At 39.1% G+C, this 20742-nt stretch overlaps 2 protein-coding genes across 4 annotated transcripts; one reads left to right on the top strand and one right to left on the bottom strand.

Annotated features, from left to right (window-relative positions):
- Positions 1-362: 362 nt before the first annotated feature.
- Positions 363-4152, top strand: LOC108983215 (pentatricopeptide repeat-containing protein At2g03880, mitochondrial). The gene is made up of 2 exons (XM_018954778.2): positions 363-3276; positions 3606-4152. Exon 1 carries the CDS (start codon positions 531-533, stop codon positions 2973-2975), a length of 2445 nt encoding a protein of 814 aa, XP_018810323.1. The 5' UTR covers positions 363-530; the 3' UTR covers positions 2976-3276; positions 3606-4152.
- A 1425-nt stretch (positions 4153-5577) lies between these two features.
- Positions 5578-12547, bottom strand: LOC108983216 (shaggy-related protein kinase NtK-1-like). Of its 3 annotated transcripts, none has more exons than XM_018954780.2 (14): positions 12444-12547; positions 12228-12342; positions 9903-10157; positions 9567-9659; positions 9233-9292; positions 8778-9050; positions 8449-8523; positions 7925-7981; positions 7698-7838; positions 7148-7198; positions 6957-7052; positions 6787-6870; positions 6091-6193; positions 5578-6010 (listed from the first exon to the last, which is right to left on the bottom strand). In XM_018954780.2, exons 2-14 carry the CDS (start codon positions 12288-12290, stop codon positions 5928-5930), a joined length of 1434 nt encoding a protein of 477 aa, XP_018810325.1. In that variant the 5' UTR covers positions 12291-12342; positions 12444-12547; the 3' UTR covers positions 5578-5927. The 3 variants fall into 3 exon arrangements, with proteins under 3 accessions (XP_018810325.1, XP_018810327.1, XP_018810324.1); XM_018954782.2 differs by having other exon boundaries at positions 12228-12338; positions 12444-12537; XM_018954779.2 differs by having other exon boundaries at positions 12228-12543.
- Positions 12548-20742: the final 8195 nt, after the last annotated feature.

Genomic DNA, 20742 nt, shown 5'->3' with positions numbered 1-20742 from the left:
CCCAACACTCCACTCATGTTTTTTCTCGAGAGAAAGCATAGAAGAGACTAAGGTTGCAGTGAGGTGATCTTAAATATTCTGTGAATAATAATAAAAAATTAAATAGTAATAAAAAATAATAATAAAATAATAAATAATTTAGAACATTGCACTATCCAAACAGAGCTTAAGAGTAGATAAAGTTTAAACTTTGAATCATACAAATCGAATATTATAAATTAAATCTTATCATTTAAGTAAAATGAATGATATGCTCTATACACCAATGTCATTTCTTTTTTAGGAAAAAATTTAAGATATTTGAGCTGACGATACAACCCTAAATTGACGAGTTTGCCTATCAACTAATAGAAATATTTCGTTCCAGTTTCACTCCCCTCATTTCTCTCAAAAACGTAGATAACATATATACACAAACATATAACACACGCGTCCGGTCGCATCTTTCCTTGTTCGTTTATTTGGATTTTTGAAACTTAAATGTTTACTACTTGGATGAAGTCTTCGGAATAGTGGCCGGTGAGCACAAGATGCTTATGATCAAATCAAACTTAGGAACTTTCAAATGCCATAAAGCGTGCCGTCAGTTCAGTCCCAGAGATTTAGCCCGGCATGTTCATAGCATAGTGAATTCTAAGCTTGACTCAAACCGGCTACTTTCGAACCGGCTGCTGAATGATTTGTCTAAATCAGGTCGAATTGATGAAGCCCGTAAAATGTTTGATAATATGTTTAATAGGGACGAGTTTAGCTGGAACACAATGATTGCTGCTTATGCGAATTCAGGGAGGTTGGCTGAAGCTAAAAAACTGTTTAATGAGACTCCTAATCGAAGTTCTATTACTTGGTCTTCTCTTATATCAGGGTATTGTCGATATGGTTGTGAAATGGAAGCTTTAGACTTGTTTAGGGAAATGCTGTATGAGGGACAAAAGCTGAGCCAATATACATTGGGTAGTGCTCTAAGGGGGTGCTCGGTATTGGGATTGCTGCAGGGAGGTGAAATCATTCATGGTTACTTAATAAGGATTGGATTCGACTCTAATGTTTTTGTTGTCACTGCTCTTGTTGACATGTATGCAAAGTGCAAGTGCATTTTGGAAGCCGAATATCTTTTTGATACATTGCCTGGGAGGAGAAATCATGTGTTATGGACTGCTATGGTTTCTGGGTACTCCCAAAATGGTGATGAGTTTAAGGCAATTGAGTGTTTCCGAGGCATGCAGGCAGAAGGGGTTGAGTCCAATCAGTTTACATTTCCTAGCATTTTGACTGCTTGTGCATCAGTTTCAGCAGGTGATTTCGGGGCTCAGGTCCATGGATGCATAGTTAGGAGTGGTTTTGGGGCTAATGTGTTTGTTCAAAGTGCATTGGTTAATATGTATGCAAAATGTGGAAACTTGAACAGTGCAAGGAGGGCATTAGAGAATATGGAATTTGATGATGTGGTTTCTTGGAACTCAATGATAGTTGGGTGTGTAAGGCATGGGTTTGAACAGGAAGCTCTGTCCTTATTTAAGAAAATGCATGCGAGAGATATGAAAATTGATGATTTTACATATCCATCGGTCCTAAACTCTTTCACTTCCACGATGGATATGAAAAATGCTAAATCTGTTCATTGTATGATCATCAAGACTGGATTTGAAGCTTATAAGCTCGTGAGCAATGCTCTTGTTGACATGTATGCCAAACAAGGGTACTTAGAATGTGCATTTGAGGTGTTCAGTCGGATGGTAGACAGGGATGTGATCTCATGGACCTCCTTGGTCACAGGGTATGCTCACAATGGCTCTCATGAAGAAGCCATTAAGTTGTTTTGTGATATGAGAACTACAGGAATTTGCCCGGATGAATTTGTGATTGCCAGCATTTTGAGTGCCTGTGCAGAACTGACACTGCTAAAATTTGGGCAACAAGTTCACGCAAACTTTATTAAATTTGGACTTGTATCATCTTTGTCGATAGATAATTCCCTTGTCACAATGTATGCAAAATGTGGGTGTATAGAGGATGCTAATGGAGTCTTCAATTCAATGCAAGTTCAGGATGTAGTTACATGGACAGCTTTAATAGTTGGTTATGCACAGAATGGTAGAGGAAAGGATTCCATACAATTTTACAATCGGATGATAGCAAGTGGTACAAAGCCAGACTTCATCACTTTCATTGGCTTACTATTTGCATGCAGCCATGCTGGTCTTGTTGATGATGGTCGCTGGTTTTTTGAATCAATGAACCAGGTCTTTGGAATAAAACCAGGTGCTGAACACTATGCTTGTATGATTGATCTCTTGGGGCGCTCAGGAAAACTTAATGAGGCCAAGGAATTACTGAATGAAATGGATGTTAAACCAGATGCAACAGTATGGAAGGCACTACTTGCTGCATGTAGAGTACATAGGAATTTAGAGTTGGGAGAGAAGGCAGCAAAGAACCTTTTTGAATTGGAACCCTCAAATGCTGTGCCATATGTTCTATTATCTAACATGTATTTTTCAGCTGGTAGATGGGAAGATGCTGCAAGAATTCGAAGATTGATGAAATCAATGGGAATCAGTAAGGAGCCAGGTTGCAGTTGGATTGAGCTGAACAGCCATGTGCATAGATTTATGTCGGAAGACAGAGGCCATCCAAGGACAGCTGAGATATATTCCAAGATAGATGAGATTATGATACTAATCAAGGAAGCTGGATATGTGCCGGACATGAATTTTGCACTTCATGACATGGATGAGGAGGGCAAGGAGCTTGGTCTAGCTTATCACAGCGAGAAGTTAGCCATTGCTTTCGGGATTCTCACTGTGCCACCTGGAGCACCTATACGAATTTTTAAGAATCTTCGGGTTTGTGGGGATTGTCATACTGCTATGAAATATATATCAAGAGTATTTCTTCGGCATATTATTTTGAGGGATTCAAACTGTTTTCATCATTTTAGAGATGGAAATTGTTCTTGTGGGGACTATTGGTAGGAATTCCATCTCAGCATTGGCTCCCATGCAGTCTCATACGAGGAGCGCGTAATTAAATCACCAACTATCGGTGCTCTCACTATGGAATTTTTATCTGCAACATTACTCTCAAGTCTCAAGATTGAGACCACTAAACACATTCTTCTTTGCCTTGATGCCAATATTTAGAATTTCTATTTCTTTTTTGCTTGAAAAGATTTAAATAGAGATTTTTGACAGAGATAAAATATGCTAGTGCTGGAACCTGTGAAATTTGCAGACCCCTGCCCCATGACATTCAAGTGAAACATTGATTTAGCAGGTAATACGAAACTCCCATCCGTAATACCCATGATATGAAACGTCTCAAATGAGCTCTTGGACCTCGGTCCTCCTTGGGTAACTTACCTTATGTGGCTGCCTTGTATATGGTAGTACCTTATAATCAATAGTGAGTAACTTGCCATTTTGAACTCCTTCCAACTGCTAAATGGAAAAGTAGGCAAACTATTTTTCACCCTCATGGTAAGTTGTCTCAATTAGCCATGGCTTGATTGGAAAGTGCAACTTTAGCCCTGCAACGTTTGTTCTATTACATTTTGGTTTTGCATGTTGCATTGAATTTGATCGTATGTTCCACCTCTTCTGCAGGCTCCCCTCGGTTCCTTTGAGTTTCAGTCTTGTGGATGTGCTGCTCAAGCAAATGCGGTAGCTGAACTCATGATCTGTGTAGACCTAGGGGGAACACTCATTGTTTATGGCTTGAACTACCTGGGTATCTAATTATTCTTCGCTCCCATGCTTTCACTCTAGCGTCTATAGTGACCCAAAGCATCACCTTCGCATTTGGAGTTCGTAGATCCAGGGTTACAACTGTCAAGGTAATGCAACATGCTGGAACAGACTTGACACAAGATCACTGCTTCAGGGGCCATTTGCATGTGAAATATCTGGAAATTGTGGGCTGATAAGATCTCCACTGTCACACAAAAGTAGCAGGTAATTTTAATCTTCCATCTTTGATACTTATACGACATGATCTATCTTCAAGTCTGAGCACTTGGGAGTTGGGACCTCCATAGGCAAGCTTTATCTACGGACTTGCCTTCTATATTACCTAATAGTATATATTCAGTAATCTGCCATTTTGAACTCTTCTGTACTGCTTAAAGGACAATCATAATTTTTAGTCAAACTATTCCTGACCCTCATGGTAATTCTGTTTCTAGTGAGCCACATCTTGCTTGAATTAAACCTTAATGTACAAGTTCTAAATAAATAAGTTTTGCAGTCTTTTTATAATAAAATAAATCCCACCATGAAAAAATATAAAAGAACCTATCATTTTTCTAGTGGGATCTTCTTTTTTTTTTTTTTTTATAAAGAATCGAGACTTATTTATTTAAGACTTATATCTAGCCTTCAAACCACGAGTGGCTCTACAGCCACACATGGGGATCCCGACAGTGCTTTTTTTTTTTATGCATTTTTTTAACACTTTAGTATATTTTTTTAAAAAAATTTACAATATCATTAAAAAATATTTTCTAAATCATTAAGTAAAAAAAAAAAAATACTGTCGGGATCCTCGTTTGGAAGAATAGCATTTCTTTTTAGAAATATTTTATGCATCGGTCACTATTCACTATACCACACTCCACACTTTATGAAAAATACTTCTACATCTTATAAAAAATACTCTTACACTATATGAAAAAAAATCATAAATGTAGAAAGTGAAAATAAATAGTAATTAACATATAAAATTATTGTTTTTTAAATCACATCCCTCACCTCTAGTGCAGTCAGCAGACATCCCATTTAAAAACACTTTCTTAATCACTAAGTAAAAAAAAATAAAATACAATTCGGTAGAAAATTTCTATAGGAATAGTATTTTCCTTCACACATTAGCTCGACCAATAATCCGCATAGACCAGAAGAGAGCTTCTGCCTGTGGCTTTAATGGATCTTCCAAAACTTTGTAGGAATGATGATTGAAGGCATCTACTTTATAAAAACAGGCTTCTCCAACACTGAAATTTTAGTGGAAAAAGATTCTTCGAATTAAAAACACATCATTAAAAGCTTAAGCAATATGCCTTTTCATTTTATAAAATGTGAGTATGTATATTTTGGTCACCAATCCCGGGCGTTGACAACCTGAACAAAGAATCTCTTTCATTTCACTCGGAGTAAACATTTTGCAGTGCAACCATGTTAGATGTCAGACTTGCCTAAAATTATAAATTGCAAGGAAGTGGCAAGATTATAAAACTATAATCGAGCTACTCAGTTCTGGTGTGCTAAACTTTCAGTCTTTCCAGTAATGTTACGTACAATCTTACATACAATCGTAAAGTATTAAAGTATGCAAGAACTGTACAATCATTTTAAAAAAGAATAAAATTTACTATTAAAAAATTAATTTTTTTTTATACAAATTCCGTATTTATTCACTTTTTTCAAAATGATTACACAACATTTACGCTCTTACGACTACAATTATTTTTTCTCTTAATACAAATGTATCTCTCTTCTCTATTTTTTTGGTACCTGATTATTTCAAACCTCATACCCCACAAAAGCTTGGGTAAAAGTGATTGCTGTGTAACAACAAAAGGAGTAGGCAAAAGGAGTAGGCAGTATACACTAAGAAAAAATCATCCTAGTTTATCTAATATCATTCGTGTTAGTTTCCATTTCAAATACCCATAAACCATATATGACAAAGATAACATAATCGAAAGTCAAGGCACACAATTTTACATCATTAAATTGCAATTTCAACCTCATTCAAGCAATTCTACTCCCTCCACCTGATAATTCCACCTGCAGATCCATCACATCATCGATGAATAATTCTGATAGCCCCTGGACTTTCCCACCCCCTTGGTTCTGTCATCAATATTAACTCGTCAAGACCAAAGGCAGTGTATCCTGGGCTATTGGTGCAGGGTATAGCATGGTTCTTCAGGCAACTGTGCATCCAAAACGATTACTTGCATGCTCAGGTATGAGGCGATGACGCAGTTCGGCAGATACACCAGTCAATTCTGTGACGGATTTTGGCATCAGCACTAATGAAGAATCTTAAGCAATGTATGAAGGGAAAGAAAGCTGAACACCAACTTACCTTGAGCTGTAAAATCGAACAAAGGAGGTAATGCTCGCCCATTAGGCAAACATGCATTTGGGTCCCTCAGGTCATCAAAGAAGGGATGAGTGCATGCCTCCAACTGAAACATGAGATGTAAGTTATGATATTGCCAAAAAAAGTGATCTATATATTCTCAACAATGAGATAACCTTTTTTTTTTTATAAGTAAACAATGAGATGACCTTGACAATGAGACCATATGTGAAACTCACCACATTACATAGTATATATGTTTGTGTACCCCAATTAGATGAAAGAATATTAACCCATACAGGCATATGCCTATTTGCAGTAGCCTCTTGACCAAAGGAACCATTCTACAACTTCCTAACAAAGCTGTAGAGTGTAAGCAAGTTTCACCCGAAATAAAATAAAAAAATGTCCCAAATTGTTAATGGAAGACAAAATTTACTAATTTAGACTACACCCTATATTTACCGAACCATCGTTAAGAAGATGCCCAAAAAACCATTTGACAAACGAGTAGTGCCATTTGAAGGCTTTTACACCACACACCATCCACATGGCTTAATTTGATTTGTAAAATTCAAATTTTAAAATTTATCTTCCAAATCACATTATGCCACGTTGATGGTGTGTGGTGTAAAGGCCTTCAAATAGAGTTTTCCTTGATAAAATTTAGGAGAAAAATAGAGCAATTAATTTTCTTACAGCAGTGCAACGTAGACTAGGTGAATACTGGAGCAGCCTTGACACAAGATCCACCGCTTCAGGTGGCATTCGCTTGTGAAATATCTGAAAATTGTATGGTAATAAGATTTTCCACTTTCACAAGTACATTTTCCATCAATGACGAAGAAAGGCCAAAATTTCTAGCAAACCTTGTGCCACGGGTGAGCTTTAATTTGAGGGAACTTAAACTCATTGTAATTCGGATTCATGCACTTGATTTCTTCCCTGGTCGGTGTCCCCAGAATCTAATGTGATACAGCCAAAAATGAAGAAAAGTGTTGAGATAATCCAAAACAGTAGCATGGTAGTAAAGAAGAGCAATAACAAATAGATAGTACACCTTAATGATCTCGACCAGCTGATCAACACCACTTTCACCAGGAAACAGTGGCTGTAAACCAGGTAAACATTAGAACTGGACATGCAGCTTATTTGAAAAGAACCCAAATATCTAAAAACTTCATAATAAAAGAACAAGTGCTCTTCATTAAATGGTTGCTAAATTGATGATTCGATGGTATCCACCCTTTTTTAGGAAATTTTACATAGATCTATGCTGCAAACCTCCAAGACATAGACTTCCACACCTCCAAATAAAAGGCATGGGTGGAAATGTACAAACTACTAGAGATGTAAAATACAAGTTGTGATAGGAAAGCACTCTTTGCTCACTAAAAAATTGAAATTATGCATGTTCCAACCACTTCTGGAAGTTGAACAGAAAGATATTACTTCTATGGTAAGTGCTGCAAAGAACATCTCTGCATGTACTGCAGGCATGAGTGAAGGAAAGCAGAAATTGAAACGAACTAAAATCTTATACTTATGTTTTGATGATTAAACATGTCACCCAAATTCAGGAAATAAAAAAATCACATTTATACACCCACCTGTCCTAGAAGAAGCTCAGCAAGTACACAACCAACTGACCACATATCAATTGCGGTTGTGTATTCTGTGGCCCCAAATATAAGTTCTGGGGCCCTATAATATCGAGAGCAAATATATGATATGTTTGGTTCACCTGGCACCTAAATGTCAAAATGAATTTCATGAGTTGCCACATTTATTTCTGAAATCCTTTGAGAAAAGAAAGAAAAGAGAAGGAAGAGCATACCAGCATCTTTGCACTTCCAAAATCGCATATCTTTAACTGATGATTGTGGGGATTGACCTGCAGCAAGCATTACAAACCTTAACCCCAGTATTGCTTGACATTGTACAGTATCAAGAGTTCAAACAAAATAACAACTAATAACCAAACAAATAAACATTTACCAACGAGCATTGTATGACATCAAAATTACATTCCCTGCAATCCTAGAAAGTGCATGATAAAAGTCCCAGTGAAAGAGTCTAGGCGAAGCACTGAGATATTACATTTAAAAACCCTCCTTATGTAGAAACATTTTCAAGTCTAGCCAAATCTTTATGACAAACACAAACACCATTTATAGTTTCTGACAGCAGCCATATTCTAAAATCAAGAAATCCAAAGGAAAGCTACACTATTGACTCACACTAAAGTTTCATGATTAATTTGATCGGTTCATAATTACACTAAAATAAGTATAGAAACTGAGACTGATAATTTCCTCATGCTGGTATCAAACTGATGAAACAAGAGGAAGAAAATCTTACCAGTAGATTCTGTGGCTTAATGTCACGATGACATACTCCAACGACATGATGCAAGTAATTTAGTGCACGACAAATCTACGAAGACAAAACAGGAAAAAAAAACACATTTTGAAGGATAAATACACCAAAAACAACCAAGTGATATTTTTTTTTTTATATAAGTAAACGATTGTATTGATAAGAATAGGCATAGCCCAAGTACACAAGATAGTATACAAGAGGTAACACCTATCTATGAAGCAACAATGGAAAAAACAACCAAGTGATTATCTGCTATATCTATCAAAAGAATCTCACTGCAGAGGTAAATGCAAAGTTACATTGTTCACCTGGTATGCATAAAGTTGTACATAGATGATAGGCATATTTTGGTTCATCTTGATATACTGCTTTGATACTCTGTAGACAGTTTCGGATATATACTCCAGGACAAGGTTAAGGTACAACTCATCTTTGTCTGTGGTTGAAAAGAAACAGTGCTTCAGTTGAACAACATTAGGATGGTCGAGTCCACGCATAATCTGAAGTTCCCTATTCTTATATCTCCTATCCTGCAGCACCTTTTTTATTGCAACTGCTTCACCTGTTTCCAGGCACTTGGCCTGCAACAGATATACATCAAATGAGTACGTAAGAGTAAATGTCAACATTTTTTATACTTGTTAAAAAAAAAAAAATGTCAACATTTTTTATGAATAAAAATACAAAATACATGAGTGCGCACAATTAATTAAAACATCAGTATGGATCCCTGAACACAAGCAGATAAAACTAGTATAAGCACCTGAAAGACAACACCAAATGAACCAGTGCCAACCACACGCTCTGCCATGTACGAGATTGTCTGAAACCAGGTAAAAAACAAATCATTAACACCTTTGTAAATGGATGAACCAGTGCACACCACCCAGACGACCCCCCCCCCCCCCCCAAAAATTAATAATAATAAAAATAAAATACAAGGGATTTCACCTCAATGACAAGGCCAAGAAAATTTATGTGAATGAATACACATTACATACGCCATGAGAATCCCATATTGATCTAGATGGACAATGAATAAAAACAGTAAAGGGAAGCCCAAAAAATGCAGCAATGAACAGGAGATATCAAGTCACCTGCTTTGGTTGTCCATTTCGACCAGCTACTGTAGTTGCAATTATCTGACCAGTTTCTGTTCCATTACCATTCACAACAGCAGCTTCCAAATCCTGCATGATGCAGAACTGTTTCTATCATGGTTGTTACAAAGATTACGCAGGATCAATCAGATCAATAGTATCGATCCTGTATAAGATCATTTACGGAATTGATAGTTATCTGTGTGTGTGTGTGTGTTAAAATTTTTTGATATATATATATAAATATATAGCAGCATGATATAGATCAAAAGAAATTTGAAAACTGCTTATGGAGAAGGCAGAAGCAGATTAATTCAAACAACAAAAAATTACCTTTTCATCATTGTTATTGGCTTTCTCATCTCTAATTCTCATTTCATGCATTTCTTTAGGAAGCTGTTCATAACTGGACTTTTCTTTTCTAGCTATTGAAGATATATCAGACGCGCTTGCAGCAGTTTCCAGTGACGTAGAAGCCATGTGCTGCTCCAGATCCGTGGCACATCTCACTAATCTATTTGGTTCCTCATTATCCAAGCGCTCAGTCTCTTGATCAAACTTTGCTCTCTTGGTGCTAGAATCCCCACCCTAAAGGTAAACAATTTATATTGGAGATTAAAAATTTGACATGAGAAGTTAATGATGTACCTAAGATATAATAGATCACGAGAAATAAAGCCCACATAGCCCCTATTCTCTCTCAAATCTAATAAATCTCACTGCACATCACTTGTTTCTTACACATTATGACATTTGGGAAAAACAACAGAAAGCAACATAAACTGAAGGGAGCCATTAATAGAACATAAACGTACAAGAACAGTTAGCCAATTAGTAAGTTATAACTGCTTCATGTGAAGATGCAGTTAAACTGACCTTTTGAGCTGCATTTGTCACTTTGTCAGAGCTATCGACCTCATAATAAATCCCTCAAGGATAGACTAAAACATTGTATAATCCTAATAATTTAAAAGGCATTATAGGCCAAAAGTCAAAAAATGCTCCCTGCAGCTAAAATAATTGTTATGAGCAGTTGATTTCCATAAACCAAATGCCTCATCCATCTAGGTTTCACTGTAATGGATACATTCTCCAGTAAGCATAAGAAAAATCTGTGGTCCTAGTTCAAAAAATGAATTTCCATGACCTTTTTCCTAAAATGCGAATCCACACCCCCCAAGAGTTAATAAGACATTCATTTGCGTAATGCTTCATCATTAACCCTTCACTAAAATGCAAAACCTTGCCAACCCCACCAAAAAAATACAAACAAAGCATTGCATGTGCATTAGCAAAGAAACAATAATGGTGATTTGACCTCTCACTAATCTAATCGTGATGCTCTTTGGCAGAAGGAAGCTACAAAAGCATAGGTTATTGTCAACCAGTGTTTTAAATTTCATACAGTACCGTCTGGTACGGCCGAAATATTTTGTTTCTGTAGTGTAGCCGGTACAGAGAAGGGTATAGTTTCGTACTGGTCAGAATTTTGGCCGTTTTGGCCCGTACCAGCCGATATTTCGGCTTGTACTAGCCTATATTTCGACCCGTACCGGCCGAAATTTCGGCCTTTACTTTTTTCATCCTTTTTTTTTCATTTCTTCAAACTTCAAGCTCATTTTTTTACCCCCTAATTCAGACCAAACTATTTATAATTTAGATATATATTTATATATAATTTATTCATATATAGACTATTATTTTGGAATATAATTTATATATATTTATATATATAATTTATTCATATATAAACTATTCCGAAACAGTACCAGTACCGAAATATCTCATTTCAATGCCTCAACCGAAACAGTCACCAGTACGGTATTCAAAACATTGTTGTCAACTACACCAATAACCTATGATCAACTGCACCAATTATAGAACTAAATCTCATCCTCGTGCCACAAAACATCATCAAAATCTCACAGGAATTATCATTAGCATCAAGTTTATGAGGACCTCGTGCAGATACAAGCATTTCGACAACAATGATCAGCTAAACCAATACTTCATAATAACAAAGCACCAAATGAATTTCAAGCACATTTTGGGGAAAAATAGAAACTACAACACCACAGTTTGGAACATAATTTAAAATATATACCATTAAATTTGTCATATTTTTCCTCTTTTTCTTGTTGGGTTTTATCCATTAAAATAATGTCATATTGCATCCCAGATACTGCTTGATTTCTGTCCCCAAGAAAATTGGGAAACAAAACCAACACGAAGGCATTAACAGTCATGCCATACATCAAATAACACAACCCCAAAAACCGAGCCCAAAAAGAAAAGAGAACAAAAATAAAACAGCTGGAGGTGAACCAATTTCCCTGAGAAAGAATGTCAAGGGAAAAGAGAAAAAATAAAAATAAACAAATTCTTAACGAGAAAGAGACAAACAAAAGTTTTCGAAAAACATTAGACTAGAAATACACGAAAAAGCCTAAAATACACATTAGCTACCTCAAAAAAAAAGAAGAGCATCACCCAGATTCAAATATCCAAAAACATAAAATCCATTACTCTCCTATCCTCCCCCGACTTACCTCCATTTTCTTAGAAACCAAACACAGATTAAGCCAAGTAAGAGTAGAAAACATAACGATATTTTCTTAAAAGCAGGAACAAAAAGAAGGGAAAAAAAGGGGGACTTACAGGATCAGACGAAATAGAAGTGCGACCCGAAGCAAAGCTCTTTAGCCGGCGCATCACATTCATGGTTGGAACCCTAATTCCAACTCAATCTCCTCCCACCTCCTCCGGCCTCTACCTTCAAGAAAATAAAAATCAACACCCCCAGTCCTAACTCCTAACAAAAAGAACACAATTCCCAAAAAAAAAATAATAACATCAAGAAGAGAGAGATTCAACCATCCGTCTCCTCTCCCTCTCTCTCCTCATGAACACCGAACAAAGAAAATGGGAGAGAAGATTTTTGAAAAGCACAGCAACAGCTCCACAATCATCAAAAAAGCAAAAAAAAAAAAAAAAAAACTGAACCCTCTCTATCTGTGTGTCCGTCTGGCTCATTGAGCGAAAAATCTCCACGTGGCTTCTTGAAAAGCGCTTCGATTACTTTTTTTGTACTGCGGTCAAACGAGGATTTCTGCCCGTCGATGTATCATTACCCTATCGGAAAATGCTTGGAACCGATGAACTGGCTCCCAAATGGAAGAAATGATTATTAATGAATTTTTATATTTTTTAAAAAATTTTAAAAATAATTAAAGAATATGTGAAAAAAAAATTTATAATAATCGGTTCAAACCAATATTTTGAATACCGTACCGGACGCTATACCGGTCAATATATTGGAACAAAATATTTCGATACCGCTACCGTTTCGAGATAGCGTTTCGGGATAACATTTCGGGATAGTCGATATATAAATAAATTATATTTTAAAATTATATTCCAAAATAATAATTTATATATAAATAAATTACATATAAATACATATATATATATATAAATTATAAATAGTCTAATCTGAATTGAGGGTTAAAAAATGAGCTTGTAATTTGAAAAAATTAAAAAAAAAATGAAGGCCGAAATATCTGCCGGTATTTCGGCCGGTACGAAATACAGGTAGTACGTGTACCGGCTCAATAGTCGGTACGGTAAATACCGACCGTACGAAATAAGAGAGGTGCAATCTGCAACCAAATCTCACATTCAGATGGAATGGCTTAGCTGCACTAGGCAGGCAGTATGTTATGGTGCAAACCACCTCCATACCTTAATATTTATGTTTGAGTAATGCTATTCATCATTCTAATTTATATCATCCTTCCATCATTCTATGATGTGGCATTAAATGATTAGAGATTATTTATTATATTTTATTTGTGAACATCTAGGAGAGGAGAAATATTAGGGACACAAAGAGATCTCATAAATTGAAGTGACACTTTACCACATCAATTTTTTTTTCTCTCTCTTTCCTCGCACCTTGGGGTGTAGCCGATTGATATACACCAGTTATGAAAATTTAAGAACCGATACGAACTGATTAATCACCTAAATTGAAACTTTCAGTTTTTCTAGTTTTGGTCTGGTCTGATTTGTCCGGTTTACTGTTTACATGTGTGGCACTACATAAGTTGAGACTTAGAGCCAATTCCTTTAAAAGTAAGTTTATATTGATAATTTAATATTAATGTTCATGTTTAAACTTAAAATTTCATATTATATTAATTTTATGTTATATCAACTGTTATAAGATTATAGACATGAATAAAAAATTTAAAAATATAATATATATAATTTCATGTTATATTAATAGAAATGAAAATTATAATCTTACGTTATATTAATTAGCAATTTAACATATAATATATATATAACATAACATAAAAAATATTTTATATATAATATAAAAGTTAAAAAAAAAAAAAAAATATATATATATATATATATATATATACCAATCTGATTTGGTTCAAACAGATTTTCAAAATATGAAAATCGGTACTGAACCTGTTTCAGTCTGGTTTCGATTCTTAAGAACCAGTACCAAACTGGACCCGTTACGAACCAAGCTAAACCCACCAGCTCGGTCCGTTCAACCGGTTTTCCATTCTTTTATTTTTTTTCACTCCTACTTGTGTCCATCCATTTCCCCATTTCCCTTCCCATAGTCCTCCGCGAGTAGAGACTTAGTGCCAATACAATCGCCCAGTCTTGTCACCACAATTGTTGTAGACAGACCTAACAAAAGCCCTCGTCGACAACCCTCTACAGCTAGGTATCTCTCTCTTTCCACTTTTGAATTACCCTAACTCATACATAAATGAGGGACACCTAAATAAGAAATTAAGCTTACTCAAATGGTTAGTTAGGCTTGGCTGACAAAGGTATACACCATAGTTGAGTTTGTGACCGGATTTTGGTTCTCATGATGAAAGTTCTATTTTTTTTAATGGTTTTGTAGATATAAATCATTAAAACCTCTAACACACTGGGTATAATTTTTTAAGCTGGGAATAATTTTGGATATTTTTTATTGGAGTTTCTCACCCTTTTACAACATATATTTTTTATGGCTTTACAAATATATCATCTCAAGATAGTTTTCCTTATATAAGTTTTTTATGCTAGGTATAATTTTCATATTATTGATCGCTAGCATTCTCTGTGATTTATTTATTTATATTATTGTAGTTTGTTTCTAATTTATTTTCGATTGCCCCAAATTAGCATCAATACTAGCATCAACATCATCCCTCTTGTAAGGGGGTTTTTCCCCCTATCGACCCTTAAAGCAAGCTCACGAAAGACCATTGGGGAAGTAAATCAGAGAGCCTAGCCAAGCCTAATCGAGGCCAACGCCCTATCCTAAAAGGAGTTAGTGGGCCTTTGTAGAGTACTTGGCCCACGAGCAAAACCCACCTCAAAGCAACCTAGGGAAAGCAGATGGTAGGGGTAGATAGGACTCGCCACCCTGACACCACGCCTAGGACACCCTGCCCTCGGGAACCTACACAGGCAAGTGGCGGGAAATATAGAGAACCCCTGATCTCCTGATAGCAGGCATGAAAACACTTAACAGGGAACACCTGCAGGACAAAGTGAGTCAGGGAGCCACGTCATATTAATGGCACCACTATCCAGATTCCATGCTGCATTAATAAAGCCGCTCCAGAGGCCACGCTGCATTAAAAGATCCTAACAAATGAACAGTAGAAAGGACATGGGTTCCTCAAAGTCAGGGATGAGCTGTCCCCACAACAAACCTAGTATATACATCGATCCCTAGGTACGAAGAACTCTCTCTAATTCCTCTAAACTTACACACGAACTACTAAGGAGATATATTGACTTAGGTATTGGAGACTCCCTAGCCACCACCAAGGCCCCTCTACTCTTTGTGTTTGCTTAAGTGTACAGGTGAAAGACCGAAGACCCGAGTTGCTAGAACCCGGCCCAAAGGTGTATGAAACACGACGTTAATAATGGCGCCGCCTGTGGAATCTTTATAGACTTCACGTATCCTTCGTATGCCTGCGACAACCCATTCTTAGACAACTCAGGGACAAGAAGAAGCGAGGTCGACAAACATGGAAGCAAGGCTCGCCGCAATGGAACAACTGGTAGGAAAACTAACTACCGAGGTGGAGACCCTCCGAAAGGAGAACGAAACGGTCAGACTAGCCACCAACGAGCCCGAAACTAAAGTAGAACCAAGCAACAACGAGCACGTGGATCCAAAAATGAAGGAGGGGGTGACATAGAGGAAGAAAGAAAAAACATGCAGGACGAGCTGCATAACCTCAAAGGGAAGTACGAAAAGATGGCGAGAAAGATGAGCACATCGTCATCAGTAGACCAATTGCTCACCAATACGGGTCTACCCTATAGTGAGAATGTGATGGTCGTGCCCCTACCACCAAAGTTTTGAGTGCCCCTCATGGACATGTACGATGGGACTAGAGATCCCCTTAAACACTTGGAAACCTTCAGAGCCAACATGACTCGACATGATTTCTCGAGTAAAGTGGCCTGCAGGGCTTTTCCACTGACCTTGAGGGAGCCGGCGAAAGTATGGTTTGGGGAGCTTCCCCGCCTGTTTTTCACAAATTATGGCGAGCCGGAGAAGGTGATGCCCCATTTCATATCTCCTTACCATCAAGTAGGGGGAGACGAGAGCCTGGAGACATACCTATCTAGGTTCAACAAAAAATGAATGACTATAGATGACCAGGGCGATAAGATAACTTTGGCGGCGCTCTTGGGAGGAGTGTGGCCCCAATCCTAGTTCATGGAAAAATTGGCAAGGAGAACTCCCGCCACGCTGCTAGAATTCATAGATCAAGCCGACAACTTTATCAATGCCGAGGACACACTTTGAGCCTTGACCGAGCCGAGGAGGAAAGAGTTGGAATAGGTGGAAAAGAAAGGGAAAGCACCAACCAAGGGCAAGGCTCACGAGAAGCCGGAGAAAGGGTTGTGCAACTACAAGAGAGAAAAAGCCCATACGAAGGGTCTGGGGCTTCGATTTAACAAGTCAGTGCACGCCATCCAGAAAGACGATCGTTAACCTGACCAAGAAGACGACTACAAGAGCACCAACCGAGAAGTGTATTTGGCAGAGTGGCACCCCACCAAACACAGGAGAAATGACCTAGCCCCCATAATTTCCTTTGGAGAGGTCAACGAGGAGGGGGTCCTCTATCCGTACAACGACACCCTAGTGGTGACTATGTTGGTCGCCAACTTCACCACTAGGAGGATCCTTATCAACAACAGCAACTCCGCAAACATCCTGTTTTGAGAAGCCTTTACACGGATAGAGATAGATGCCTCCCAGCTCCAACCAGCCCCCAGCCACTGAAGGGTTTTTCCAGAGACATGGTCCAGTCGGTCGAAACCATCACACCATCAGTCTTGGCCGACAATGCCCCCTCAACAGCCTCTGTCATGGTCGACTTCCTAGTGGTAAAGGCTCCTTCATCATGCAACACCATAATCAGCAGACCCACCCTCAACAATCTAAGGGTGGTAACATCGACCTACCACTTAAAGATAAAGTTCCCAACCTCTCAAAGAGTGGGAGAAATTCAAGGAGAATAGGTTCTAGCGCGAGAGTCTTACGTGCAAGAATTGAAGCCAAAGGATGGTGAGGTGCACGTGCTCCACGCCCACTGGACGTTGAGACCTGCAAAAGTTTTATTGCCAAAGAGCCTTATGACTTGCAATTTTTATTTCCACGTTGATAGTGTAAATTTTATTACTGCGAATGTGGCTTTTCAGGGATAAAATGCATCTCGCCTATCTCAACGCCTTATTCCATCAATGAAATCTCCATCGAAAACTACCTACCTCCTCGCAAAGCACCAAAGGGATGAGTTACGCCTAAAGCCATCTCATCCCCCCCCCCCCTCGGCGATGGATAGTGTCTGGAGGGAGGTCACGCGGATCAAGGGCTCTTAAACATGCCTCAAGGGCTCTTGAGTCTGCCTGAGGGTTTTCTAGAATGTGGTCCCTCATCCTCTTAAGGCCTTCGATGTATCCATATGACCAAGCCTGATCGCGGATGAACAAAGCCAACCCCAGCTACCTCTTTAAGTGGGGAACGATCTCCTGGAATTTAGAAAGGTCGCTCCATAAGCCTTCGACGACCACCTTCTGGGCGATTAACCTCTTATCAGCTACCTTTAGCTCTTTGGATGTTTGGTAGCCCCTCCTCTTCTCTTGGTCGGCAGCGGCCTTGGAGACCACCAAAAAGTTTTCCCGTCCTTTTAGAGCATCAGAAAGGGATTGGCAATCTTTATCCAGCTGCTCAAGCCACTGGGCCTCAGAGTCTCGACTGACCTTCAAGTCAGCATTCTCCCCTGCAATTGGCTCAGTGATTCCTCAAGAGCCGCCACCTTTGCAGTCAATTCATTAACCGACCCCTTGATTGAGCTCCTCGCCGTCGACACAGTAAGGACATCATTACGAGCTAACTCGACCTGCTCTTTCACCAAGACAAGCTCGGCTTTTAATGTCTTCCACCGACGACTAAGCCAATTGACCTGCCCCAGGCTCTTTTTGTGAGCAAGCTTAACTTCCACTAACTCCACTTCTAGCTGCTCATGCTCTTTTGTAGGGCTTGTCGCGCCAACGAGCAGAGGGCTTGGTTCTCCCTTTCAACGGCTTCCTGACCGTCATCATCTCCACCAGTGTTGACCGACGAGGAGTCGATTCTAGGAGGGCCCCATAGAAATGTGTTGAGAGCATATTTGCCCCGTAAGACAACCTACGCGAACCCGTTTGCTGGGCTAGCACCGTGGGGACCACGACCGTGACGGGCTCAATGGTCAAAGCAGCTGTGGAAGGAGAGATCGATTCCACTAGGATGGCGGGACTTTTTCCTCCCTGGCTCCTTGGTGGATCCGATTAATGGATAGATGGGGTTGGCCGTGGGGGAGGCACAAATGGTGGAGGACATCGTACCTCAATCGGCACCGATGACTGCCCCAAAGGAAATCGAGGAGGGGAGATTGGGTTGATGTCAACCTTAGCAACCTCCTTCTTCCCCTTGCCTGCGGGAGGAGGGCTCGCCGAACATTTTTTAGTCGGCATGGCTTTGGGCTACTTGGGAATGGTGTAGTCATAAAAAACGATGTGACTAAGACGAGGTAAAAATGCTCTTATGTTTTCCTCCTTAAGGAGAGCCTCCGAAAGAACATTGAATTGGAGTTTCTGTACCCATTCTTTGACCAGAGCAATATGACTTAGCTCCTCGGGAGAGGCCTTCGGCCGTACCTCTTTGTCGTCAGGAACCACCCACCATATGGCTCGAATGGGAAACTCACAGCAATTCACCTACACAAGTAAAAATTCCCGCCCACAGTCAAACACGAAGAAAAACTTGGTAATCCAATCCTTAACTTTGCGATAATGAGATTCCAAAGAAATGAGGGCCTGCATTGCCTTGAAACTGCAAATATTCCTCTCATGCTTTATGAGGTTATGGTCAGGAGAAACTCACGACCAGTAAGGTCAGCATGCTCCGGGTCTGATTCTAACAAAGCTCATTGTTAGAGGATGCAACAATACATCAAGATCCTTCAAGTATTTGGGTGGAGTTGAGAGGGTGTCAATGCAAGGCGATCTAATAGGTCGCAAACAGGACGAGGAAAGGGTAACCTCAACCCGCAAGAGAACATGCTGGGGAAGAGAGCGACCTTCGAAGCATAACCCTCATCATTGACAGCCCCCTCACGAGGTCCAGGAGTCTCAAAAGCCACATTCTCTGGGACTTGAAATGTGGAAGCCAGTGACGATAAGAACTCAGGGGTGACATTTGAATGCCAATTGTATCTAATGTAGAATTGCTCCGCGCTGCAAACCTCTGGCTGGTCCAATTCCCTGATAATCTTGGGTTGAACAATCTTCTTGGGAGCCATAGAGATTAAAGTTGAGAAAGGCAACGAAAAGGAAGATGAGTTGATCAAAGAGAACGAGAAGGTTAGAACAGAAAGAGACAAGGAAGTGAAAAAGAGGGGAAAAGAGAGTAGAGTTGTGTTTATATAAAGGGGAAGAGACGGTTGTCCTTCCGTACCCACGTGGCAGAACGAGGGAGATTAATAACCGCCCATTTCTAAGGAAGAGGATCTCAACGGCAAAGATAGCGAAAAAGTATATAGCATGAAGATGAAGGCAAAAAAGGAATTCACATCGGACTAGTCCGACAAAAATTGGTGGGTAAATTGTAAGAGGTTTTTTTCCATATCGGCCCTTAAAGCAAGCTCATGAGGGACTATTGGGGAAGTAAGTTAGAGAGCCCGATCAATCCCAATCGAGGCCAACGACCTTCCGCTAAAAGGAGTCAGTGGGTCTCTGCAGAGTACTTAACCCACGAAGAAAACCCAACCCCGAAGCAACCTACGTGCATGGAAAGCAGACGGTAAGGGCAGATGGGACTCGTTACCCTAACACCACTCTGATGACACTTTGTTCTAAGGAACCTGCACAGGCAGGTGGGTAAGAAATATGGAGAACCCTTGATCTTCTGACAGCAGACATGGATATGCTTAATAGGAAACGCCTGCAAGATAAAGTGAGTGAGGGAGCCATGTCGAATTAATGGAACCACTGCCTAGACTCCATGCCGCATCAATGACGCCACCCCAGAAGTCACACTGCATTAAAGGATTCTGACAAATGAATAGTAGAAAGGATATAGGTTCCTCAAAATCAGGAATGAGTTGTCCCTACCAAAAACCTAGTATAAAAGTCTATCCCCAAGTACAAAGAAGCCTCTGATTCTTCTAAGCTTGCGCACGAACTACTAAGGAGATATACTGACTTTAGTATCAGAGACTCACTCACCACCACCAAGGCCCCCCACTCTTCGTGTTTGTTTAAGAGTGCAGGTAAAAGATCGAAGACTCGAGTTGGCAGATTCCTGCCCAATGGCGTACAAAACACGGCGTTAACACCTCTCACTATCGATGGTTAGTTTATACATAAACCTTAACAAAAGTAAACATTACAATGTGGAGACTATGTGGAGAAGTAAATAGATCATACTACAGTATGTCTATTACAAAAGCTTTGGGAGGACAAGAAAAGTAATAGAGATAATTGTGGAGATATATGGAAGCTGCTGCAAGTACTAAAGCTGATGTTTCTTATTATTGGCCATTATTGTATTTAATTGATATCTACAAAGCCATCTTGA

The sequence above is a fragment of the Juglans regia genome, chromosome 12, assembly GCF_001411555.2.
Source record: "Juglans regia cultivar Chandler chromosome 12, Walnut 2.0, whole genome shotgun sequence".
NCBI lineage: Eukaryota > Viridiplantae > Streptophyta > Magnoliopsida > Fagales > Juglandaceae > Juglans > Juglans regia.
This window is presented reverse-complemented; position numbering and strand designations above follow the sequence as displayed.